At 43.6% G+C, this 24,363-nt stretch overlaps 1 protein-coding gene across 1 annotated transcript in view; it reads right to left on the reverse strand.

Annotated features, from left to right (window-relative positions):
• Positions 1-24,363, reverse strand: part of LOC118380966 (neuron navigator 3-like) — a 280,541-nt gene that overhangs the window by 39,880 nt on the left and 216,298 nt on the right. Inside the window, 12 exon segments of the mRNA XM_052508924.1 lie at positions 2,555-2,578; positions 3,191-3,211; positions 4,442-4,494; positions 4,922-5,110; positions 5,451-5,608; positions 7,744-7,785; positions 8,555-8,995; positions 10,239-10,329; positions 10,332-10,949; positions 11,766-11,892; positions 11,895-12,047; positions 12,716-12,842. Of these exon segments, the coding sequence (XP_052364884.1) occupies positions 2,555-2,578; positions 3,191-3,211; positions 4,442-4,494; positions 4,922-5,110; positions 5,451-5,608; positions 7,744-7,785; positions 8,555-8,995; positions 10,239-10,329; positions 10,332-10,949; positions 11,766-11,892; positions 11,895-12,047; positions 12,716-12,842 (2,044 nt within the window).

A 24,363-nucleotide genomic window follows, 5' to 3' on the forward strand; every position in this document is an offset into this window, starting at 1 on the left:
TAAAAGACTGGCCAATGACAAGCAATGCACCATAGGGTCAAAGAGATTTGACTTGGACACCAAGTCCAAGGTTATATAAACAAGTTTTAGGTCCGCCACTGATAGACCAGAACCTGATTGTGGACAAAGTGGATACATATATCACTGCTCGTGCTTTGATTGTTATCTTTCATTATGGAGATCTGACCGGACCAGACTAGATAGACAAACAGAGAGACTGACAGACCAGAGAGACAGACTAGATAGACAAACAGAGAGACAGACAGACCAGACAGACCAGAGAGACAGACTAGATAGACAAACAGAGAGACTGACAGACCAGACAGACCAGAGAGACAGACTAGATAGACAAACAGAGAGACTGACAGACCAGACAGACCAGAGAGACAGACTAGATAGACAAACAGAGAGACTGACAGACCAGACAGACCAGAGAGACAGACTAGATAGACAAACAGAGAGACTGACAGACCAGACAGACCAGAGAGACAGACTAGATAGACAAACAGAGAGACTGACAGACCAGACAGACCAGAGAGACAGACTAGATAGACAAACAGAGAGACTGACAGACCAGAGAGACAGACTAGACAGACCAACAGAGAGACTGACAGACCAGACAGACCAGAGAGACAGACAAACAGAGACTGACAGACCAGAGAGACAGACTAGATAGACAAATAGAGAGACTGACCAGACAGACCAGACCAGGCAGACCAGACCAGAGAGACAGACTAGATAGACAAACAGAGAGACTGACAGACCAGAGAGACAGACTAGATAGACAAATAGAGAGACTGACAGACAAACAGACAGACCAGAGAGACAGACCAGACAGACAAACAGAGAGACTGACAGACCAGACAGACCAGAGAGACAGACTAGATAGACAAACAGAGAGACTGACAGACCAGAGAGACAGACTAGATAGACCAGAGAGACAGACTAGATAGACAAACAGAGAGACTGACAGACCAGACAAACACAGACCAGAGAGACAGACTAGATAGACAAACAGAGAGACTGACAGACCAGACAGACCAGAGAGACAGACTAGATAGACAAACAGAGAGACTGACAGACCAGACAGACCAGAGAGACAGACTAGATAGACAAACAGAGAGACTGACAGACCAGACAGACCAGAGAGACAGACTAGATAGACAAACAGAGAGACTGACAGACCAGACAGACCAGAGAGACAGACTAGATAGACAAACAGAGAGACTGACAGACCAGACAGACCAGAGAGACAGACTAGATAGACAAACAGAGAGACTGACAGACCAGAGAGACAGACTAGACAGACAGAGACAGAGAGACAAACAGAGAGACTGACAGACCAGACAGACCAGAGAGACAGACTAGATAGACAAACAGAGAGACTGACAGACCAGACAGACCAGAGAGACAGACCAGATAGACAAACAGAGAGACTGACAGACCAGACAGACCAGAGAGACAGACTAGATAGACAAACAGAGAGACTGACAGACCAGACAGACAGACAGACAAACAGAGACTGACAGACCAGACAGACCAGAGAGACAGACTAGATAGACAAACAGAGAGACTGACAGACCAGACAGACCAGAGAGACAGACTAGATAGACAAACAGAGAGACTGACAGACCAGACAGACCAGAGAGACAGACTAGATAGACAGAACAGAGAGACTGACAGACCAGACAGACAGAGAGACAGACTAGATAGACAAAGAGAGAGACAGACAGACAGACCAGACAGACCAGAGAGACAGACTAGATAGACAAACAGAGACTGACAGACCAGACAGACCAGAGAGACAGACTAGATAGACAAACAGAGAGACAAACAGAGACAGACTAGACAGACCAGACAGACCAGAGAGACAGACTAGATAGACAAACAGAGAGACTGACAGACCAGAGAGACAGACTAGATAGACAAAACAGACTGACAGACTAGACAGACCAGAGAGACAGACTAGATAGACAAACAGAGACTGACCAGACCAGACAGACCAGACCAGAGAGACAGACCAGATAGACAAATAGACAAACAGACCAGACTGACAGACCAGAGAGACAGACTAGATAGACAAAGAGAGAGACAGACAGAGACAGACTAGATAGACTAGATAGACAAGATAGACAAATAGAGACAGACAGACAGACTAGACAGACTAGACTGACAGACCAGACAGACCAGAGAGACCAGAGAGACAGACCAGAGAGACAGACTAGATAGACAAACAGAGAGACTGACAGACCAGAGAGACAGACTAGACAGACAGAGAGACTAGATAGAGACTGACAAGACAGACTAGATAGACAAATAGAGAGACTGACCAGACAGACCAGATAGGCCAGAGAGACAGACTAGATAGACAAATAGAGAGACTGACCAGACAGACCAGATAGGCCAGAGAGACAGGCAGACCAGACCAGGCTGACCAGGCTGACCAGATAGACAAGACCAGACCAGACAGACCAGACAGAGATTAGATAGACCAGACAGAGACCAATCAGACAGACAGGAGACATTTTGTCCCTCACCAAGCCAAGCCACTTACCTCAGAATGTGCCTTTTCCTCTGTCTGTTTGGGAGAGAAGACATGTCGTTAAGATGTGCAGGAAAAAGCCACGTTGTATGAACAATGATTCACTTCTGACAGCGACTTTATGGATGCAATGAATGCCCATTGTCATAATGAGTAGATCATTGGGGTTGAGCTTTTGATGGAGTATGATGCAGGAGCCAGAAGGCCATAGATGACGCCCGGAAGTGAAAGCAAATGCTAAGGCAGCTCTTGATGCATCAAATTAAATTAAATCAAATGTTATTGGTCACATACACATATTTAGCAGATGTTATTGCGTGTGTTGGGAAGTCGTTGACTGTGGTGTCATTTCAAGTCAGGTCAGACTGTACTAACAACTTACACAACGTTTGATTTTGGCCAATCAAGTCATATGTAATCGATGTGGCAGGGATAATTAACATAATACATTGTATGTATGTATTGCAATATATACACACATTGGTAACATTGCACACAAGTAGCATTGGTTGTTTTTTTTCACACACCAACCAAAAACCTGTGTGAACATCTGCCACATTCAACCAGCATCAGAGCATGTGGTGGGCATACAAACACGTTGTCTGTGTGGTGTGGAGAGATCATAGCTGACAGCATCATAGTCTTTACCTTGGCCAGAAAGGAAAGAACCTGGAAGTAAGAAAACGTGGGTTCAAGCTGCTGCAATGGGAAACCATGGCAACTCAACACTTTGCACTGCCCTGAAAACAGGGTGCCAAACTTTTGTGTAAGCCAAGCATTCTCATTGGTTATCATCTATGGCCTTTTGATTGACATCTATATGTTTTGTCTATCTTTATATTGTTGGGCTGAATGATTGGTGTTGTAATGACTTTGGGAAAATGTGTCATGATACTTTTATCATGTTCTTCGTAGGAGATTTTAATAAAATTGCTCTTTGTCAGTTGTGTTTTTCAGGGTCGTGCTCATTAGGGCGCATCGCAGCAAAACGCTTTGCAACGGAAAATGAAAACAAACGTTTCTCATAGGACAGGCTGAAATAGTACCGCCCCGTTTCACAACGTTTTCTGCCTACTGAACACGCCCCAGGTGTTGAGTGATAACAGATGAGATTAAACAAAACTGATGACTAGATAATGCCAAAGATGAGAAGAAATGATAAAATAGCAAACAGAAAAGTATGATGAAATTCAAATCATAACTGACATAAATATTATAGTAATGTAAACAAATAAACATGAAATTACAATTAAAATATTAAAATATGAATACAACCAAACATCGACACAATGAAATGAAGAATAAACAATAACTGCTTGCTGTCTTTCTGCCCCATAGGAAGACTTTCAGAACAAGTCTCTGAAATCAGTGAATGTCTAAACTCCTCTCCAGGCCTTTCTAGAACTTTCTGCTGGGGAGGAAAGGGGTGGAGAGCGCCAGTAATTGATTATCTTCCTCAACTGATCTGTCTTCTCATCGAGTTTGACTGCAGCTGGAGTGTTGCCTTTTGCCCCCAAAAATCCACACCTTCACCAAGCTTGAATTTGCCTATATCACCTTGGATGCACTGCCTAAATATAAACATGTATGATATATTTAAGTATTAAGGTCCGAGGAGGTGTAGTATATGGCCAATATACCACGGCTAAGGACTGTTCATAGGCAAGACGCAATGCGGAGTGCCTGGACACAGCCCTTAGCCGTGGTATATTGGCAATATACCACAAACCCCCGAGGTGGGGCAGGGCTGTCGTTTGCTGAAAAATGTATTACATATTGTCTCCTGAAATAATTTTAGGCTAATGACACCAATTAACCGGGATCACACACAGCACCCATGGCTGCCATACGCATGATTGTCTAAATGTTTGTGTGTTTGGAGAAAACAACGCAACTTACCGCAGAGTACAGGGACGAGGTGCTGGAGACCAGCGACAGTGAGGATCCATGGACTAGAGAGAGACAGAGAGAGAGCGAGAGAACGAGAGAGCATGAGAGCGAGTGAGGAAGAGGAATTAAGAGAACATAACCAGTGGTCCTATAAATAGCACCATCTCATCTGCATGTAAAAGTAACATATTCTAATGGCATGTGTGTGGCTGTGTACGAATGAAGTACTTGTTTGGATAATTCAAAGGGCCGAGTCATTGACTAGTAACATTACTTTCAAGTGGCACCAGCACGTTACCAAAATGTTAACACCAATCTTCTCTTTAAAAGGAGAAGCAGAAAAAGTCGGGTTCCTAGTCCAGTGCATTTTGAGCTTCAGTCTGAGAACTCAACCCTGACTATCACTTCTTCTTGGTCTAAGCAGCGTTCCACAGACAAGTTATTAATATATATACACAATGCATATATAGGACCACAGTCTGGGCCTACCTTCATCGGTGCTGTCCCTGAAGGAGCCAGAGCGGCTCATGCCCCGGGGTCTGTCCTCCAGAGAGGTGGCGCTGCCCCCCAGGTGGGCTTCTCCATACAGGTCAAAGGAGTCCTGGGCAGGGATGCTGTTGGAGCGACTCATACTGCTGGGTCCTGGCAGGTTGTAGGGTGACAGGTTGGTGGGGCTCACTGGGGAGAAAACACACAAACAGGTTGGAGTAGTGGTATTTGGAGTAGTGGTATTTGGAGGAGTGGTATTTGGAGGAGTGGTATTTTTGGTAGGAGTAGTGGTATTTGGAGTAGTGGTATTTGGAGTAGTGGTATTTGGAGTAGTGGTATTTGGAGGAGTGCTTAAGCAGGTTGGAGTAGTGGTATTTGGAGTAGTGGTATTTGGAGGAGTGCTTAAGCAGGTTGGAGTAGTGGTATTTGGAGTAGTGGTATTTGGAGGAGTGCTTAAGCAGGTTGGAGTAGTGGTATTTGGAGTAGTGCTTACGCAGGTTGGAGTAGTGGTATTTGGAGTAGTGCTTACGCAGGTTGGAGTAGTGGTATTTTCCGGTGCTTGTGCATGCAACTCCAGGGGGGGAGAGAGGGGACTGACTCCCCGTGTCCTGTAACCCTCCAGTGGAGTGAGAACGCAGCCACTCCTTCCCCTCCTCATGGGACGTCTGTCTGGACGAGGGAGGGTACCTAGAGAGGACGTGGTACACGTCAACTAGTGGCACCACTGATTCAACATGGCGTCTATTGAACCATGCAACTGTATTATCTACATATCACATGACTGGAGTGTGGTGACAAATATATTCACTAACTCATGCATAGTTATATACGTACACACAGTGCTTGACTTTGACTAAAATAGGTGACGGTACTCTGCTTATATATAGATGCAGAAACATCACAATATAATTAAGTCAATATTCTAAAAGAGGTGCTAGACCTCAAGCAGTATAACGTTGGAGGGAGGTGGAAGAGTTTTGGTGTGTTCCGGCCCAAGTCAAGCACTGTGGACACAGACACACACACATGCATCCACCCACACACAGGCACAGCCACCCATCCCACCTATGTGCAAGCATGCACACACACACACACACACACACACACACACACACACACACACACACACACACACACACACACACACACACACACACACACACACACACACACACACACACACACACACACACACACACACACAGTCTTTACTCTCCTCATCTCTAGCGGTTCCTAGCAGGGGGAAGGAAGCGTTATCTAAATGATTGATAGGCAGCCATATTTAATCCTTAAAGGAAGATAATTGAGTTCAAGCTCATCCTTTCAACACTGAAGCTCATAACAGACTGTCTGTCATACTAAAACCCCACTCTGAATTCTTTCAGACGAAGAAAGGTACTCTGATTGACATCTAATGACAGTGAAATGTAGTGAATGATATATCATGTGCACATGTCTGCATGTTCAACTTCAAATCAAATTGCTTATTTTGCACAGAATTGTCCATTGATTTTGAATTCCACTTGGAGTTCAGAGGAGAGAATGCCCCAATCAGAGTATGTTTTGAAGTCTGCTTAATGTGCATTTAAAAACTGAGCATTGGACACATGAATATCATAATCATTTAGCTATTATCTGGCTTGAAAAAAGGCTATTTGTTGCTGTGAATCCCTCTGGGCTAGAAAAAAAGGCTATTTGTTGCTTTGAATCCCTCTGGGCTAGAAAAAAAGGCCATTTGTTGCTTTGAATCCCTCTGGGCTAGAAAAAAAGGCCATTTGTTGCTTTGAATCCCCTCTGGCAATTTGTTGCTTTGAATCCCTCTAGAAAAAAAAAGGCAGCGAAACAAGAAATACAACCCAGTCCTAAACTGCTGAGTGGCTTCTGAGATCAATAGAAATAAACTTCTGAAGGCAAAATGCCTCCACGCCTGCTGTGAAAGTACAGTTAAAAGGAAATACGTGTTCTTTCTGTGTCAAACATCCCCTTAGCATTACATGCAGTGAATTATAAAAGGTTGCAGAACTCCTACTCAAGGTAGAGATTCACTCTCTACTGCAGTCTAATAAAGACAAATATCAAACCCTGGGCAGAAGCCTGGACTTGTTGCAGTGCTTTTGAAGACAGAGTAGTTGGGTAGAAAAAGCCATTTGTTGCATGGTGGTGTGATAGGGGCTGAATCCCAAATGGAACCATATTCCATAGTGCACTTCTTTTGAGCAGAGCCCTATGGACCCAGATCAAAAGTAGGGCACTATATATAGGGAATAGGGTGCCAATAGGGTGCCACACCTTCTAGTGTTGAGGGTCTGGACACAATTTCATTCATTAGATAGGACAGGAGTAGTGGAAACTTGATTTAAAATGGATGCCCTGCCTTGCCCTACAGTCAACGAGGAGGAAAGAAAGTACAAAAAGAGCCTGGATATAACTATTCAGAATCCACTAGACATGGGATCATTGACTTCAGGCACCTGTAATCTGTGAGGAACTGTGGAGTGTCCAGAGGAACAACAGTGACTAATAGTCTACCTCTAGAAGATAATTCTTCAACAGGATTTGTACAGCAATTGAGGTGAAACTAAATTGTCACTCCCATTAATATTTTCAATTTTCAATGTGCCAAACCCTCATCGGCTAAAACTCCTGAGACAAATGTCAAGCAAAATACTAACGTCATTATGTAACACTGCTTTCCTACACCAACATGATATTAGACACAACATGAGATTTTGTCAGTTAGAATGACATGTATGAATAACTTGTGAGAATGAAAAGACAAAACAAGGAAACACTAAAAGGACAACGCATGAGTGATGAGTTACCTCAGTCCCTTTTTGGGGAGTGTGTTTCGGTCAAGAGGCATGCTGTTAAGACACAGAAAACGAAAAACATTAGAATTACCTACAGGTGTGGGATCTTAATTTGATCACCCGGTTGTTGCACAGCAGGAAATGCAATCTTGTAGTGTACTGTACTTGAGGTTTAATGTCTGTAATTTCTAATGTCTGTAATTTCCACTTTGCTGGAGGATTATTTTCCTGCTGTGAGAAACTGGTCAAATTAAGATCCTACATTTAAACGCTCATGATGCCATGGATTAAATTCACATGTATTGACTGATAGAACACACAGACTGTCTAAAGTGAGAATGCTAAAGGACAATCACTACAATGGGCAACGTTACCCAAGAAACAGACATACGGAAAGCACAAATTAAACCGAACATTTGGGTTAGTTTGATACTCTCAATTTAGACAACAATCTGTGAATGAAGGAAATATTATAAACCGCTATGACAACAGTGAGCTATACTGAAAGGACAAGATGAGCATGACGTTGCATTCCATACATACAGTCTACAAGTCCATTTTCAAAGTGTCTGTACATTGATGGCTGTGTGTCAGAGACGGCTGGTGTGATAAGATATAGGAGGATGGGCTCATTGTAATGGCTGGAATGGAATAAACGGAACAGAGTGAAACACGTAGCTTCCCTGTGTTTGATATTGTTCCCTTCATTCCAACCATTACAATATCTTTTCCCATCAGCCACCACTGATGTACATGTTATACCCGCTGCTCTGAAACAAACTACCCACAGGAACCTAATGGAGTTGTTCCACATTGGGACTCACCCTCAGAAAGCGTGGACTTGACGCTGGCCGTGCGGGTGACTTTGGGGCCGTGGTGGTGCCCCAGCAGCAGGTCAATGGACTCGGAGCTGGTGTGCAGACTGGTCATGCTCTGGCAGCTCAGTGTGTCCTTACTGCCAGAGCATGCCGAGGAGCTGCTGAGGTTGGTGGGCCAGGGGCGGGCGTTGGAGGGCAACGAGAGGCCTGACGCCGGGCTGGAGGCAGGTGAATCAGTGCCCAGGTCAGGGGCCTTGCCATAAAGTGGGCTGCTAGCCCCGCTCTGCCCGCCCGCGCTGCCCAGGCTCCCCGTGCCCGAGGAGGGAGAGTCCAGGCTGGCCTGGCGCGCCAATGTGCCATGAGGGCTGCCCAACGCAGAGGGGCACTTGCCTGAGTCGGGTGTGCCTGGGGTACTGGCCTTGCTACTGGCTTTGGTGCCAAACAACCTGGGAGAGAGAGAAAGAGATGGTTCCATTCACTCACAGACTATCTATGGCAATCATGATCCCCTCATAGACAGAACAAACTCAGTCTCTAGGTTCAGAACTAGGTTGTTTGATATAGAACAGTATTACATTTATTTAATTACACCAAGGAAATAGGAGCTTGGGGAAAGTTTGCATTCCGCTCAACACTGCCCCTCCCCTATCTTCATCACCTTTAGCAACTATCTCATAACCCTACCCTATTCTTCTTCGTAGACACTATGAAGAAGTACACCTTCCCTACTGCCTCTGTTAGAGTATGTCTGCATCCCAAATTGCACCCTATTCCCTATATATTGCACTACTTAGTACACTACTTCAGACCAGAGCCCTATGGGAATAGGGTGACAGTTGAGACGACGGAGCTCCCAGTGATTTTAATTCAGACAGCTGTGGTTCAGACAGCTGTGGTTCAGACAGCTGTGGTCATAGCATTGACCCATTTCTATTCCATGCATGTAATCAGCCAATCTGGTCACTCAGAAACACATATGTTGTTCACAGGTCCTTCCTGTTGTGTCTGACGTGGGGCTGCCATCAAACAGGCTCCCAATTAATAGGTGCCTTATTCTAAGGGGTATACGCACAAATCAAAAATGCACTCTGCGCCTCGACAGGTCGGACGGCGCGGCCGTGTCCGGAAATACTTAACTAATGAGACAGCGGTTCGCGAACAGAATAGCTTTCTCACTGTCAGTGAATCAGTTCAGCCTGACCTGAATGGCAAATCATCTACCGTTCATCTTGAGAGAAATGCCATCTGTTTCTGTGATGACATCTACCGAACAGCAGGGGGCAACCTTTGCCTCCCCGACTCTAAAGCCCAACGAACAAACTCAGACCAATGTTTCTGTGCTGGGATATGATTTAGTGTCTTATTACCTTATTACATAAAAAAAAAAATATATATATATATATATATATATATATAAATATGAGAAGAAGTGAACCTCTACCTGTAATTTTGACAGCACCAATAAACACTATCTATCAATAGCATCTTGGAGCTGAGAAACAACATTGTACCTCACAAACAACACTTCATTATTCTGTGGTGGCCTCGAGCACGCAGTCGGTGAGAGTGCCTAGGGAACAACAAGCTCGCTCCACCTTTATAATAGAGATGAGAAATGGCAGCTGCTTGGCGAGGCTACCAAGCTCTTATATGAGTGCAGGGGAAACCAAGTGAGCACTGTTGACTGACCTGCGGAAGGTGGGTGAGGCAATGTCCGGGTACTTGGACCCTGGTTGCCTGAGGCCAGACTGGCCCGTGGAGGTGGGGCTGGACTTGGGGAGGTGGATAAACCTGCTGGGTCCTGGTCTGACACGGCCACTTTCTCCTTGTCCGTCTGGTTGATGGTGATGGGGATGGGGCTCGAGCGCCCCGAGCCCACCTTCCCAGTGTCCCTTCGCTTGGTCCCCGTTCCTCCGGCCGACTTGCAGCTGACATTGGAATCGATGCTGCTGGAACTGGAGCGGTGGCCGCTGCGCCCCACCACCCCCCCGCTGGAGGACTTGGCCGGCCGGGGCAGAGAACGGTACTGGAGGGGCACCTTGGAGCCTCCGCAGCCCATCAGCACCCCATCGTCCTGGGGCTGGGAGCCATCCAGGCTGGTCTTACGGCCTCCGCTGATCCCTGTCCCCTTGCCGATAGCCGAAGACTTGGGCACCTTCCCCAGGGTGGCAGAGCCACTGGCCAGGGTGGCACCACTGGAAGTGATGAGGGCACCGGAGGGGGGGCTGGCCATCTTTTTATACCCGAACGACCCAGTGGTGGGGGGGCGGGCGATGCCCGAGGGGGGTTTCTTGCCCTCGTCGCCACTGCTCTTGCCGGCGTCGGAGGGCGAGCGCTGGATGCCAGCGGTCTTGGAGGGGGCCTTGCATTTCTCTGAGGCCTTGGCGTCATCAGTTTTACCTGTCGATACAAAGGCCAGTCATTAACAAGCTGGCAAACACCTTCCCCTCTGCAAACTGCTAGGGTACGGAATAATTTAGCTAGAATCGAGCAGAGGGGAGACGGACCTCGCAGCTTATTGGTAAATAACGGGACTCATCTTCGTAATCGTCTGTAGGGCTACAGGGCAGGTGTGCCAAATTACTTTACACTTCGCTAACATTTTACAACTCTTTTCACAAAGCTCAGCTAAAATAGAAAGCTATACTAATCCAAACATGAGAAGACTTGCTGAGCAAACCAAAACACAACTGAGAAAAAGATAAAGTAGAACGGAGAAACGACAAACATTACCGAAGTCCTCGAAGGGCAACGACACAGGTTTCCTAATGAATAATCTGATTGGCCAAAATCTTTGACCCTGTTATCTAATCAATGTCAAACTGGAACACATCAACATATTAAATTAACTTATAAATGAAGCTAGGATGGACATTTCCTGGTCCTAATATCAACCAGACAGGCAGTTTGATTGAATGAATGACCAGTCAGGGAATAATCTACACCACCATCCATCCTCAGTTAGACATGGGCCCTGTTCAAATAGGTCACAAATACATCCTTTCTACCTTCCTTGAAGTAATCACAGATCTGAATTGGTGGACGTAATACGGCGGTAACCTTGGATACACCGATACAATCACTTATACTGTAGATCTGTGCTCACCTCAAGACAACAAGAAAGGAAGGAAGTTATCTCTACAGTTTTCCAACAGGGCCATGGTAGCAAGAAATAAGCAAGGTCTGAAGTAGTAGAAGAAGGAGTGCGGGTCCTACCAGGGGTTTTTAGGTGGCGCTGGTTCCTTTGGTCCGGGGGCGTGATGCCCACCTGGGCAGTCATACCCCTCCTCCAGGAGCCAGTCTGGGACATGGGTAGGCCCGTCTTCTGCCCGGGATCCTCACTGCACTGCCCGCTGGCGAGGAGGCAGAGGAGGAGGAAGGCTTCCACTTTGAGCCGGGCTCCATGCTGACATCCAGCTCCTCGTCCACCTTCTTCAGATCTTCAGCTCCGGCCCAGCTGCTACTGACCTCCTGCTCCACATGCTGGTGTGTGTCCGCCTGGGACAGTCAGTAACACACACACCTTTATTTTACTATCCTTGTGGTGATCAAAACATGTATTCCATTTCAAAATCCTATTTTCCCTAACCCCTAATTCTAAACCTAAACTTAACCTCTAACACTAAAACAGTTTTTTTCCTCGTTTTACTATCCTTATGAAGACTTCTGGTCCCCACAAGGACAGTAAAACAAAACAAAACCACACCCACACAATACAGTATGAGTAAGCCACCTGACAGATGGTGAACCCCCCCCTCACTAACCACACCAGCAGTCTCTTAAGAGATCAATCTGTTGAGGTTTCCACAAGGCAAACATACTTGGCTATTTTTACCATGCTCCCTGAACACTGCACAAGGAATGGGTTCTGCTGTACATTTCCTTGGCTTTCTCTCTTGAAAGCCAATTAAAACAAAGTAAACAGCTTCCTTTCCAGACTACAGTGATATACCTCATTGTTACACATAAAAAGTATGACAGACAAGTCCCTGTTTTAAATTAAGCAAGTGCAAAGACAGTGATGCTTCAGTATCATTACTCACAGTTAGCATGGATATACTCTATTCTTGTTCATTTATAAGAGAATAAACAAGATATAGGCTCTATGGGTTGTTCAGGCTCGGACAAGCCTACTGCCTTCATTTACACTCCATGGTGTACTGTACCTGGGCTGCCTTGTTCTTGCGTGGTGACGATGTGATGGCAGGGTAGGTGGGCGTGTTCAGATCGTCTGTGCTGATGTTATCTACAGTGTCACTGAGACCGCTGCTGACTGAACTGCTGTCATCCCAACTACGAGAGAGAGAGAGAGAGAGAGAGAGAGAGATGAGTGATAAAGACAGAAGCCATCCATCTTCCCACCATATCAATCTTTCATTCCATTTTGTCATCCCTCCACAAATACCAACAATCCTCTCCTTCACCCTTCCAGTAACCCTTCAGGTAAACTCAGAAACGTGCATCTCTGCACCGTGCAAAAGAGAAACCCTTTCCAACCTGCAGGTAATGCACTCTGTGTAGGGTGAGGTTGCCCCTAGACACTGATCTTGAGTCAGTTTTGCATTTCCCTGACTAATGGTTAACTTAATGATTTGTGGAGGGGAAGGTGATCCTGGATCTGTACCTAGGGGAAACTTCACCTCGAGGTGCACTATGCGTTGTAGAAGAAAAAGAAACGCACACCTATTAAGACGAGGTGCTGGCTAGCGGAGTAGAAAACTTGAAAATAAAAGAGAGCCGCACACTCTAGGAGCTCAGATGCAAAAATGTAATTACCAACGTTTCAACAGCCAAGCTGTCTTCATCAGGGTATAATCACAAACACTGCGGGATGACTCGTTTATATAGTGTCAAAAGACACAGGTGTCTGTAATCATGGCCAAGAGTGGCCTAATATCATTGGTTAATAATCAAATATTAAAATGTCATACAAAGAACAGCATACAAACAACAAATGGATAGCATACGATCAGTCCCCAGGGAGCCAGGAGATATGCCGGAAACAAGCAATCTCTGTCGTGGGTGGGGATTCGCTCAATTTCCATCACCTCCTCCCATCTATCACTGTTGTTGATCATTTATCCTCTCTAATTAGTACATTGAGTGGCGGTGGCCCTCTTTAAATCTTCATTAGGCTATTGACATCTGGGTATTGTGTATCCTGGGATAATTTCTCAACAAATAAAATGTATTTATGAAGCCCTTTTATATCATAACATGTCACAAAGTGCTTATGCAGAAACCCAGGCTAAAATCCCAAACAGCAAGCAATGCAGATGTAGATGTAGAAGCGGTGGCAAGGAAAAACTCCCTAGAAAGGCAGGAACCTAGTGGAGGTTATAAGAGTACATGGCCATTAAGGCCACATCACTCTTCAAAATGTTCAAACATTCATAGATCACCAGCAGGGTCAAAACATGACTATATATGTGATGTATGGATCAGGACTGTATATGTGATGTATGGATCAGGACTATATATGTGATGTATGGATCAGGACTATATGTAATGTATGCATGACTATATATGTAATGTATGGATCAGGACTATATACGTGATGTATGGATCAGGACTATATATGTGATGTATGGATCAGGACTATATATGTGATGTATGGATCAGGACTGTATATGTGATGTATGGATCAGGACTATATATGTGATGTATGGATCAGGACTATATATGTGATGTATGGATCAGGACTATATATGTGATGTATGGATCGGGACTGTATATGTGATGTATGGATCAGGACTATATATGTGATGTATGGATCAGGACTATATATGTGATGTATGGATCAGGACTATATATGTGATGTATGGATCAGGACTATGGATATGTGATGTATATGTGATGTATGGATCGGGACTATATATGTGATGTATGGATCAGGACTATATATGTGATGTATGGATCAGGACTATATATGTGATGTATGGATCAGGACTATATATGTGATGTATGGATGGACTATATATGTGATGTATGGATCAGGACTATATATGTGATGTATGGATCAGGACTATATATGTGATGTATGGATCAGGACTATATATGTGATGTATGCATCAGGGACTATATATGTGATGTATGGATCAGGACTATATATGTGATGTATGGATCAGGACTATATATGTGATGTATGGATCAGGACTGTATATGTGATGTATGGATCAGGACTATATATGTGATGTATGGATCGGGACTGTATATGTGATGTATGGATCAGGACTATATATGTGATGTATGGATCAGGACTATATATGTGATGTATGGATCAGGACTATATATGTGATGTATGGATCAGGACTATATATGTGATGTATGGATCAGGACTGTATATGTGATGTATGGATCAGGACTATATATGTGATGTATGTATGCATCAGGACTATATATGTGATGTATGGATCGGGACTGTATATGTGATGTATGGATCAGGACTATATATGTGATGTATGGATCGGGACTGTATATGTGATGTATGGATCAGGACTATATATGGGATGTATGGATCGGGACTGTATATGTGATGTATGGATCAGGACTATATATGTGATGTATGGATCGACTATATATGGATGTATGTATATGTGATGTATGGATCAGGACTATATATGTGATGTATGGATCAGGACTGTATATGTGATGTATGGATCAGGACTATATATGTGATGTATGGATCAGGACTATATATGTGATGTATGGATCAGGACTATATATGTGATGTATGGATCAGGACTGTATATGTGATGTATGGATCAGGACTATATATGTGATGTATGGATCGGGACTGTATATGTGATGTATGGATCAGGACTATATATGTGATGTATGGATCGGGACTATATATGTGATGTATGGATCAGGACTATATATGTGATGTATGGATCAGGACTATATATGTGATGTATGGATCAGGACTATATATGTGATGTATGGATCAGGACTATATATGTGATGTATGGATCAGGACTGTATATGTGATGTATGGATCAGGACTATATATGTGATGTATGGATCAGGACTATATACGTGATGTATGGATCAGGACTATATATGTGATGTATGCATCAGGACTATATATGTGATGTATGGATCAGGATGTGATGTATGGATCAGGACTATATATGATGTATGGATCAGGACTGTATATGTGATGTATGGATCAGGACTATATATGTGATGTATGGATCAGGACTATATATGTGATGTATGGATCAGGACTATATATGTGATGTATGGATAAGGACTATATATGTGATGTATGGATCAGGACTATATATGTGATGTATGGATCAGGACTATATATGGGATGTATGGATCGGGACTGTATATGGGATGTATGGATCAGGACTATATATGTGATGTATGGATCAGGACTATATCGGGATGTATGTGATGTATGCATCAGGACTATATATGTAATGTATGCATCAGGACTATATATGTGATGTATGGATCGGGACTGTATATGGGATGTATGGAACATGTTAGCATGACATCATTGGATGGTTTTGACTTTCTTATAAGGCCTGGGTTCAAATACTATTTAAAATCTTTCCAATACTTTGAGTGTTTGTTTGAGCCTGGCTGGAGTGTGGGTGGGTGGGTTTTTCAGTTTTGAAACTATTCTATCGGTTCCATTGCGTCAGGCAAGCGGAATCATCAAGCCCAGATAAAGTATTTAAAATGATTTCAAATAGTATCTGAACACTGGTCTGGTTATTATGCAGGTGATGTACCCAGAACCCCTAAACAAAGGCCATATGGTTCAACCAGTGATCATTTCTGCACACGCTGTTTAATTACCACAGCTCCAGAGATTGGGATCTCCAGAAATATGTTTCAGTCATGTCCAATTCCATTTTCTCCTATCATACCTAATAAATCCCCCTCAATAATAATGTATTAGTTCTCTCTCCGTCTCAGGCTCAGGCAGGCACACACACACACACACACACACACACACACACACACACACACACACACACACACACACACACACACACACACACACACACACACACACACACACACACACACACACACACACACACACACACACAGTGGATGGTTGCCATGACAATCTGCGTGTATGTATCTCTAGCATGAATTAACATTTAGAATCTGATCACCTCACTAAAGCTAGAAATTGAGTCTCAGAGGAAAATGCAGCCAATTTGATCCAGCATAGCTACAGTCATACATACAGGGAACTAAAGAAATACGACAAATGAACCAACAACGTGTGGGAACCTTATCGACTGTCTAAGAGGGGAGAGAGGAGAGGATTTAACCTGCTCAAGGACATGAAACAATAAACCCTGAAGTATTGTAGTCTCAATTCAATCATATGTGACTGAGCAACTGTCCTCTACCACATATGGGAGATGACATACCAGAGATGACATACCAGAGATGACAGATCAGAGATGACTTCCAATCCCTTAGAAACGTGAATCAATTGTCATTGCTAGGATAGTTTGCTAATTCCATTTTAGTCGAGTGAACATTACTTCTCCTCTGACATCTATAACTCATCCAAGACAAAGCTGAAACCCAAAGACAGGCTCAAAAGGAGAAACTAATGAGTTGTATGAAAGGCTCACAATGGGTGTTGGGAGAGATGTGTGGGTGTTCCTCTGAAAGATATAACAGTGTGGACATGCACGGGTGGGTTCTCCCTGCTCATTGATTTTTACAACCTCTTTCGTGCTTTTCAAAGGGATTGAAAGCTATTCATATCAGCATTGGATAACACCAGGAATTTAAATATCAAGTTCACAGTTGGTTATACAATAATAAAATCATTCCCCTTTGCAATGATAACAGGGTGAGCCTGTTAAGAAGACGGAGCTGGAAAGGGCACGTTTTCTAACTGTACTGTATGTAGAGTTGGAAAGGGCACGTTTTCTAACTGTACTGTATGTAGAGCTGGAAAGGGCATGTTTTCTAACTGTACTGTATGTAGAGCTGGAAAGGGGCATGTTTTCTAACTGTACTGTATGTAGAGCTGGAAAGGGCCAGTTTTCTAACTGTACTGTATGTAGAGCTGGAAAGGGCATGTTTTCTAACTGTACTGTATGTAGAGCTGGAAAGGGCCAGTTTTCTAACTGTACTGTATGTAGAGTTGGAAAGGGCATGTTTTCTAACTGTACTGTATGTAGAGTTGGAAAGGGCATGTTTTCTAACTGTACTGTATGTAGAGTTGGAAAGGGCCAGTTTTCTAACTGTACTGTATGTAGAGTTGGAAAGGGCCAGTTTTCTAACTGTACTGTATGTAGAGTTGGAAAGGGCCAGTTTTCTAACTGTACTGTATGTAGAGCTGGAAAGGGCCAGTTTTCTAACTGTACTGTATGTAGAGTTGGAAAGGGCATGTTTTCTAACTGTACTGTATGTAGAGCTGGAAAGGGCCAGTTTTCTAACTGTACTGTATGTAGAGCTGGAAAGGGCATGTTTTTAACTGTACTGTATGTAGAGCTGGAAAGGGCATGTTTTCTAACTGTACTGTATGTAGAGCTGGAAAGGGCCAGTTTTCTAACTGTACTGTATGTAGAGTTGGAAAGGGCCAGTTTTCTAACTGTACTGTATGTAGAGCTGGAAAGGGCATGTTTTCTAACTGTACTGTATGTAGAGCTGGAAAGGGCCAGTTTTCTAACTGTACTGTATGTAGAGCTGGAAAGGGCCAGTTTTCTAACTGTACTGTATGTAGAGCTGGAAAGGGCCAGTTTTCTAACTGTACTGTATGTAGAGCTGGAAAGGGCCAGTTTTCTAACTGTACTGTATGTAGAGCTGGAAAGGGCCAGTTTTCTAACTGTACTGTATGTAGAGTTGGAAAGGGCAGTTTTCTAACTGTACTGTATGTAGAGCTGGAAAGGGCCAGTTTTCTAACTGTACTGTATGTAGAGCTGGAAAGGGCCAGTTTTCTAACTGTACTGTATGTAGAGCTGGAAAGGGCCAGTTTTCTAACTGTACTGTATGTAGAGCTGGAAAGGGCCAGTTTTCTAACTGTACTGTATGTAGAGTTGGAAAGGGCATGTTTTCTAACTGTACTGTATGTAGAGCTGGAAAGGGCCAGTTTTCTAACTGTACTGTATGTAGAGCTGGAAAGGGCCAGTTTTCTAACTGTACTGTATGTAGAGCTGGAAAGGGCCAGTTTTCTAACTGTACTGTATGTAGAGCTGGAAAGGGCATGTTTTCTAACTGTACTGTATGTAGAGCTGGAAAGGGCCAGTTTTCTAACTGTACTGTATGTAGAGTTGGAAAGGGCATGTTTTCTAACTGTACTGTATGTAGAGTTGGAAAGGGCATGTTTTCTAACTGTACTGTATGTAGAGCTGGAAAGGGCCAGTTTTCTAACTGTACTGTATGTAGAGTTGGAAAGGGCCAGTTTTCTAACTGTACTGTATGTAGAGTTGGAAAGGGCATGTTTTCTAACTGTACTGTATGTAGAGCTGGAAAGGGCCAGTTTTCTAACTGTACTGTATGTAGAGTTGGAAAGGGCCAGTTTTCTAACTGTACTGTATGTAGAGCTGGAAAGGGCCAGTTTTCTAACTGTACTGTATGTAGAGCTGGAAAGGGCCAGTTTTCTAACTGTACTGTATGTAGAGCTGGAAAGGGCCAGTTTTCTAACTGTACTGTATGTAGAGCTGGAAAGGGCCAGTTTTCTAACTGTACTGTATGTAGAGCTGGAAAGGGCCAGTTTTCTAACTGTACTGTATGTAGAGCTGGAAAGGGCCAGTTTTCTAACTGTACTGTATGTAGAGCTGGAAAGGGGTTTTCTAACTGTTTTCTAACTGTACTGTATGTAGAGCTGGAAAGGGCCAGTTTTCTAACTGTACTGTATGTAGAGCTGGAAAGGGCATGTTTTCTAACTGTACTGTATGTAGAGTTGGAAAGGGCCAGTTTTCTAACTGTACTGTATGTAGAGCTGGAAAGGGCCAGTTTTCTAACTGTACTGTATGTAGAGCTGGAAAGGGCCAGTTTTCTAACTGTACTGTATGTAGAGCTGGAAAGGGCCAGTTTTCTAACTGTACTGTATGTAGAAAGCAGTTGGAAAGGGTACTGTTTTCTAACTGTACTGTATGTAGAGCTGGAAAGGGCCAGTTTTCTAACTGTACTGTATGTAGAGCTGGAAAGGGCCAGTTTTCTAACTGTACTGTATGTAGAGCTGGAAAGGGCCAGTTTTCTAACTGTACTGTATGTAGAGCTGGAAAGGGCCAGTTTTCTAACTGTACTGTATGTAGAGTTGGAAAGGGCATGTTTTCTAACTGTACTGTATGTAGAGCTGGAAAGGGCCAGTTTTCTAACTGTACTGTATGTAGAGTTGGAAAGGGCATGTTTTCTAACTGTACTGTATGTAGAGTTGGAAAGGGCATGTTTTCTAACTGTACTGTATGTAGAGCTGGAAAGGGCCAGTTTTCTAACTGTACTGTATGTAGAGTTGGAAAGGGCATGTTTTCTAACTGTACTGTATGTAGAGCTGGAAAGGGCCATGTTTTCTAACTGTACTGTATGTAGAGCTGGAAAGGGCCAGTTTTCTAACTGTACTGTATGTAGAGCTGGAAAGGGCCAGTTTTCTAACTGTACTGTATGTAGAGCTGGAAAATGTTTTCTAACTGTACTGTATGTAGAGCTGGAAAGGGCCAGTTTTCTAACTGTACTGTATGTAGAGCTGGAAAGGGCCTGTATGTAGAGTTTTTCTAACTGTACTGTATGTAGAGTTGGAAAGGGCCAGTTTTCTAACTGTACTGTATGTAGAGCTGGAAAGGGCCAGTTTTCTAACTGTACTGTATGTAGAGCTGGAAAGGGCCAGTTTTCTAACTGTACTGTATGTAGAGCTGGAAAGGGCCAGTTTTCTAACTGTACTGTATGTAGAGCTGGAAAGGGCCAGTTTTCTAACTGTACTGTATGTAGAGCTGGAAAGGGCCAGTTTTCTAACTGTACTGTATGTAGAGCTGGAAAGGGCCAGTTTTCTAACTGTACTGTATGTAGAGTTGGAAAGGGCATGTTTTCTAACTGTACTGTATGTAGAGCTGGAAAGGGCCAGTTTTCTAACTGTACTGTATGTAGAGCTGGAAAGGGCATGTTTTCTAACTGTACTGTATGTAGAGTTGGAAACTAGTTTTCTAACTGTACTGTATGTAGAGCTGGAAAGGGCCAGTTTTCTAACTGTACTGTATGTAGAGCTGGAAAGGGCATGTTTTCTAACTGTACTGTATGTAGAGCTGGAAAGGGCATGTTTTCTAACTGTACTGTATGTAGAGCTGGAAAGGGCCAGTTTTCTAACTGTACTGTATGTAGAGTTGGAAAGGGCATGTTTTCTAACTGTACTGTATGTAGAGCTGGAAAGGGCATGTTTTCTAACTGTACTGTATGTAGAGCTGGAAAGGGCCAGTTTTCTAACTGTACTGTATGTAGAGCTGGAAAGGGCCAGTTTTCTAACTGTACTGTATGTAGAGCTGGAAAGGGCCAGTTTTCTAACTGTACTGTATGTAGAGCTGGAAAGGGCCAGTTTTCTAACTGTACTGTATGTAGAGCTGGAAAGGGCCAGTTTTCTAACTGTACTGTATGTAGAGTTGGAAAGGGCCAGTTTTCTAACTGTACTGTATGTAGAGCTGGAAAGGGCCAGTTTTCTAACTGTACTGTATGTAGAGCTGGAAAGGGCCAGTTTTCTAACTGTACTGTATGTAGAGCTGGAAAGGGCCAGTTTTCTAACTGTACTGTATGTAGAGCTGGAAAGGGCCAGTTTTCTAACTGTACTGTATGTAGAGTTGAAAGGGCATGTTTTCTAACTGTACTGTATGTAGAGCTGGAAAGGGCCAGTTTTCTAACTGTACTGTATGTAGAGCTGGAAAGGGCCAGTTTTCTAACTGTACTGTATGTAGAGCTGGAAAGGGCCAGTTTTCTAACTGTACTGTATGTAGAGCTGGAAAGGGCATGTTTTCTAACTGTACTGTATGTAGAGCTGGAAAGGGCCAGTTTTCTAACTGTACTGTATGTAGAGCTGGAAAGGGCATGTTTTCTAACTGTACTGTATGTAGAGCTGAAAGGGCATGTTTTCTAACTGTACTGTATGTAGAGCTGGAAAGGGCCAGTTTTCTAACTGTACTGTATGTAGAGCTGGAAAGGGCATGTAACTGTACTGTATGTAGAGCTGGAAAGGGCCAGTTTTCTAACTGTACTGTATGTAGATTGGAAAGGGCCAGTTTTTAACTGTACTGTATGTAGAGCTGGAAAGGGCCAGTTTTCTAACTGTACTGTATGTAGAGCTGGAAAGGGCCAGTTTTCTAACTGTACTGTATGATTCAGTTTTCTAACTGTACTGTATGTAGAGCTGAAAGGGCATGTTTTCTAACTGTACTGTATGTAGAGCTGAAAGGGCCAGTTTTCTAACTGTACTGTATGTAGAGCTGGAAAGGGCATGTTTTCTAACTGTACTGTATGTAGAGCTGGAAAGGGCCAGTTTTCTAACTGTACTGTATGTAGAGCTGGAAAGGGCCAGTTTTCTAACTGTACTGTATGTAGAGCTGGAAAGGGCATGTTTTCTAACTGTACTGTATGTAGAGCTGGAAAGGGCCAGTTTTCTAACTGTACTGTATGTAGAGCTGGAAAGGGCCAGTTTTCTAACTGTACATGTAGAGCTGGAAAGGGCATGTTTTCTAACTGTACTGTATGTAGAGCTGGAAAGGGCCAGTTTTCTAACTGTACTGTATGTAGAGCTGGAAAGGGCCAGTTTTCTAACTGTATTCAGACTGGAAAGGGCCAGTTTTCTAACTGTTGTATGTAGAGCTGGAAAGGGCATGTTTTCTAACTGTACTGTATGTAGAGCTGGAAAGGGCCAGTTTTCTAACTGTACTGTATGTAGAGCTGGAAAGGGCCAGTTTTCTAACTGTACTGTATGTAGAGCTGGAAAGGGCATGTTTTCTAACTGTACTGTATGTAGAGCTGGAAAGGGCCAGTAACTGTACTGTATGTAGAGCTGGAAAGGGCACGTTTTCTAACTGTACTGTATGTAGAGCTGGAAAGGGCATGTTTTCTAACTGTACTGTATGTAGAGCTGGAAAGGGCCAGTTTTCTAACTGTACTGTATGTAGAGCTGGAAAGGGCCAGTTTTCTAACTGTACTGTATGTAGAGCTGGAAAGGGCCAGTTTTCTAACTGTACTGTATGTAGAGCTGGAAAGGGCACGTTTTCTAACTGTACTGTATGTAGAGCTGGAAAGGGCCAGTTTTCTAACTGTACTGTATGTAGAGCTGGAAAGGGCCAGTTTTCTAACTGTACTGTATGTAGAGCTGGAAAGGGCCAGTTTTCTAACTGTACTGTATGTAGAGCTGGAAAGGGCCAGTTTTCTAACTGTACTGTATGTAGAGCTGGAAAGGGCCAGTTTTCTAACTGTACTGTATTCTGGAAAGGGCCAGTTTTCTAACTGTACTGTATGTAGAGCTGGAAAGGGCCAGTTTTCTAACTGTACTGTATGTAGAGCTGGAAAGGGCCAGTTTTCTAACTGTACTGTATGTAGAGCTGGAAAGGGCCAGTTTTCTAACTGTACTGTATGTAGAGCTGGAAACTATTTCAATTGGAGCAAAAGTTTGATCTGTACAAATGGAATCCTTGACAGTTAAATGGGAATTCTCATCCTCCATCTTTTTGGAATATAGGTCTCTGAACATCTCAATTCCATGAAATAAATGGAAACTATAAATTGCCTGTGGCCTGTCTGGCATGGATTCCATTTCACGATAGCCAATTTCTCATTGGCCATATGTCATTTATCATTTTGCCATTTCATTTGTCCCCAAACTCTATTATTAGGAGGCAGTCTCAATGATGACCGTGCCCAGGGTGAGTGATTGAATCATCATGTGTGAAGATGCAGATCTTCACGAGAAACATTTATTCACTTCCTCATTGTTTTAATTGATGGTGGTATTGATTGTTTGCTTCAACGGGCCTAGATGCTATTTTCATTACTACGACATTAAAAGCATACTATCAGACAGTTAATTAATTGTGTCTATGTTGAGAATGTTGTAGGTGGTAATTGGCCACACCGCTCGTTAAGTCCTGATTCAGGACAGGTGCTTAGTGTTGTAGGTGGTAATTGGCCACACCGCTCGTTAAGTCCTGATTCAGGACATGTGCTTAGTGTTGTAGGTGGTAATTGGCCACACCGCTCGTTAAGTCCTGATTCAGGACATGTGCTTAGTGTTGTAGGTGGTAATTGGCCACACCGCTCGTTAAGTCCTGATTCAGGACATGTGCTTAGTGTTGTAGGTGGTAATTGGCCACACCGCTCGTTAAGTCCTGATTCAGGACATGTGCTTAGTGTTGTAGGTGGTAATTGGCCACACCGCTCGTTAAGTCCTGATTCAGGACATGTGCTTAGTGTTGTAGGTGGTAATTGGCCACACCGCTCGTTAAGTCCTGATTCAGGACATGTGCTTAGTGTTGTAGGTGGTAATTGGCCACACCGCTCGTTAAGTCCTGATTCAGGACAGGTGCTTAGTGTTGTAGGTGGTAATTGGTCACACCGCTCGTTAAGCCCTGATTCAGGACATGTGCTTAGTGTTGTAGGTGGTAATTGGCCACACCGCTCGTTAAGTCCTGATTCAGGACATGTGCTTAGTGTTGTAGGTGGTAATTGGCCACACCGCTCGTTAAGCCCTGATTCAGGACTAGTGGCATTGGATTAGATGGCATCAGTTGAGCCTTTGAGCCTTTCCATTGAGTATGTTTATATGCACACTAATAATTCAATAACAAACTGATTATGGTAATAGGTCGAGTATGCCATAAACATCTTACTC

The sequence above is a fragment of the Oncorhynchus keta genome, unplaced genomic scaffold, assembly GCF_023373465.1.
Source record: "Oncorhynchus keta strain PuntledgeMale-10-30-2019 unplaced genomic scaffold, Oket_V2 Un_contig_3943_pilon_pilon, whole genome shotgun sequence".
In the NCBI taxonomy this organism is placed as follows: domain Eukaryota; kingdom Metazoa; phylum Chordata; class Actinopteri; order Salmoniformes; family Salmonidae; genus Oncorhynchus; species Oncorhynchus keta.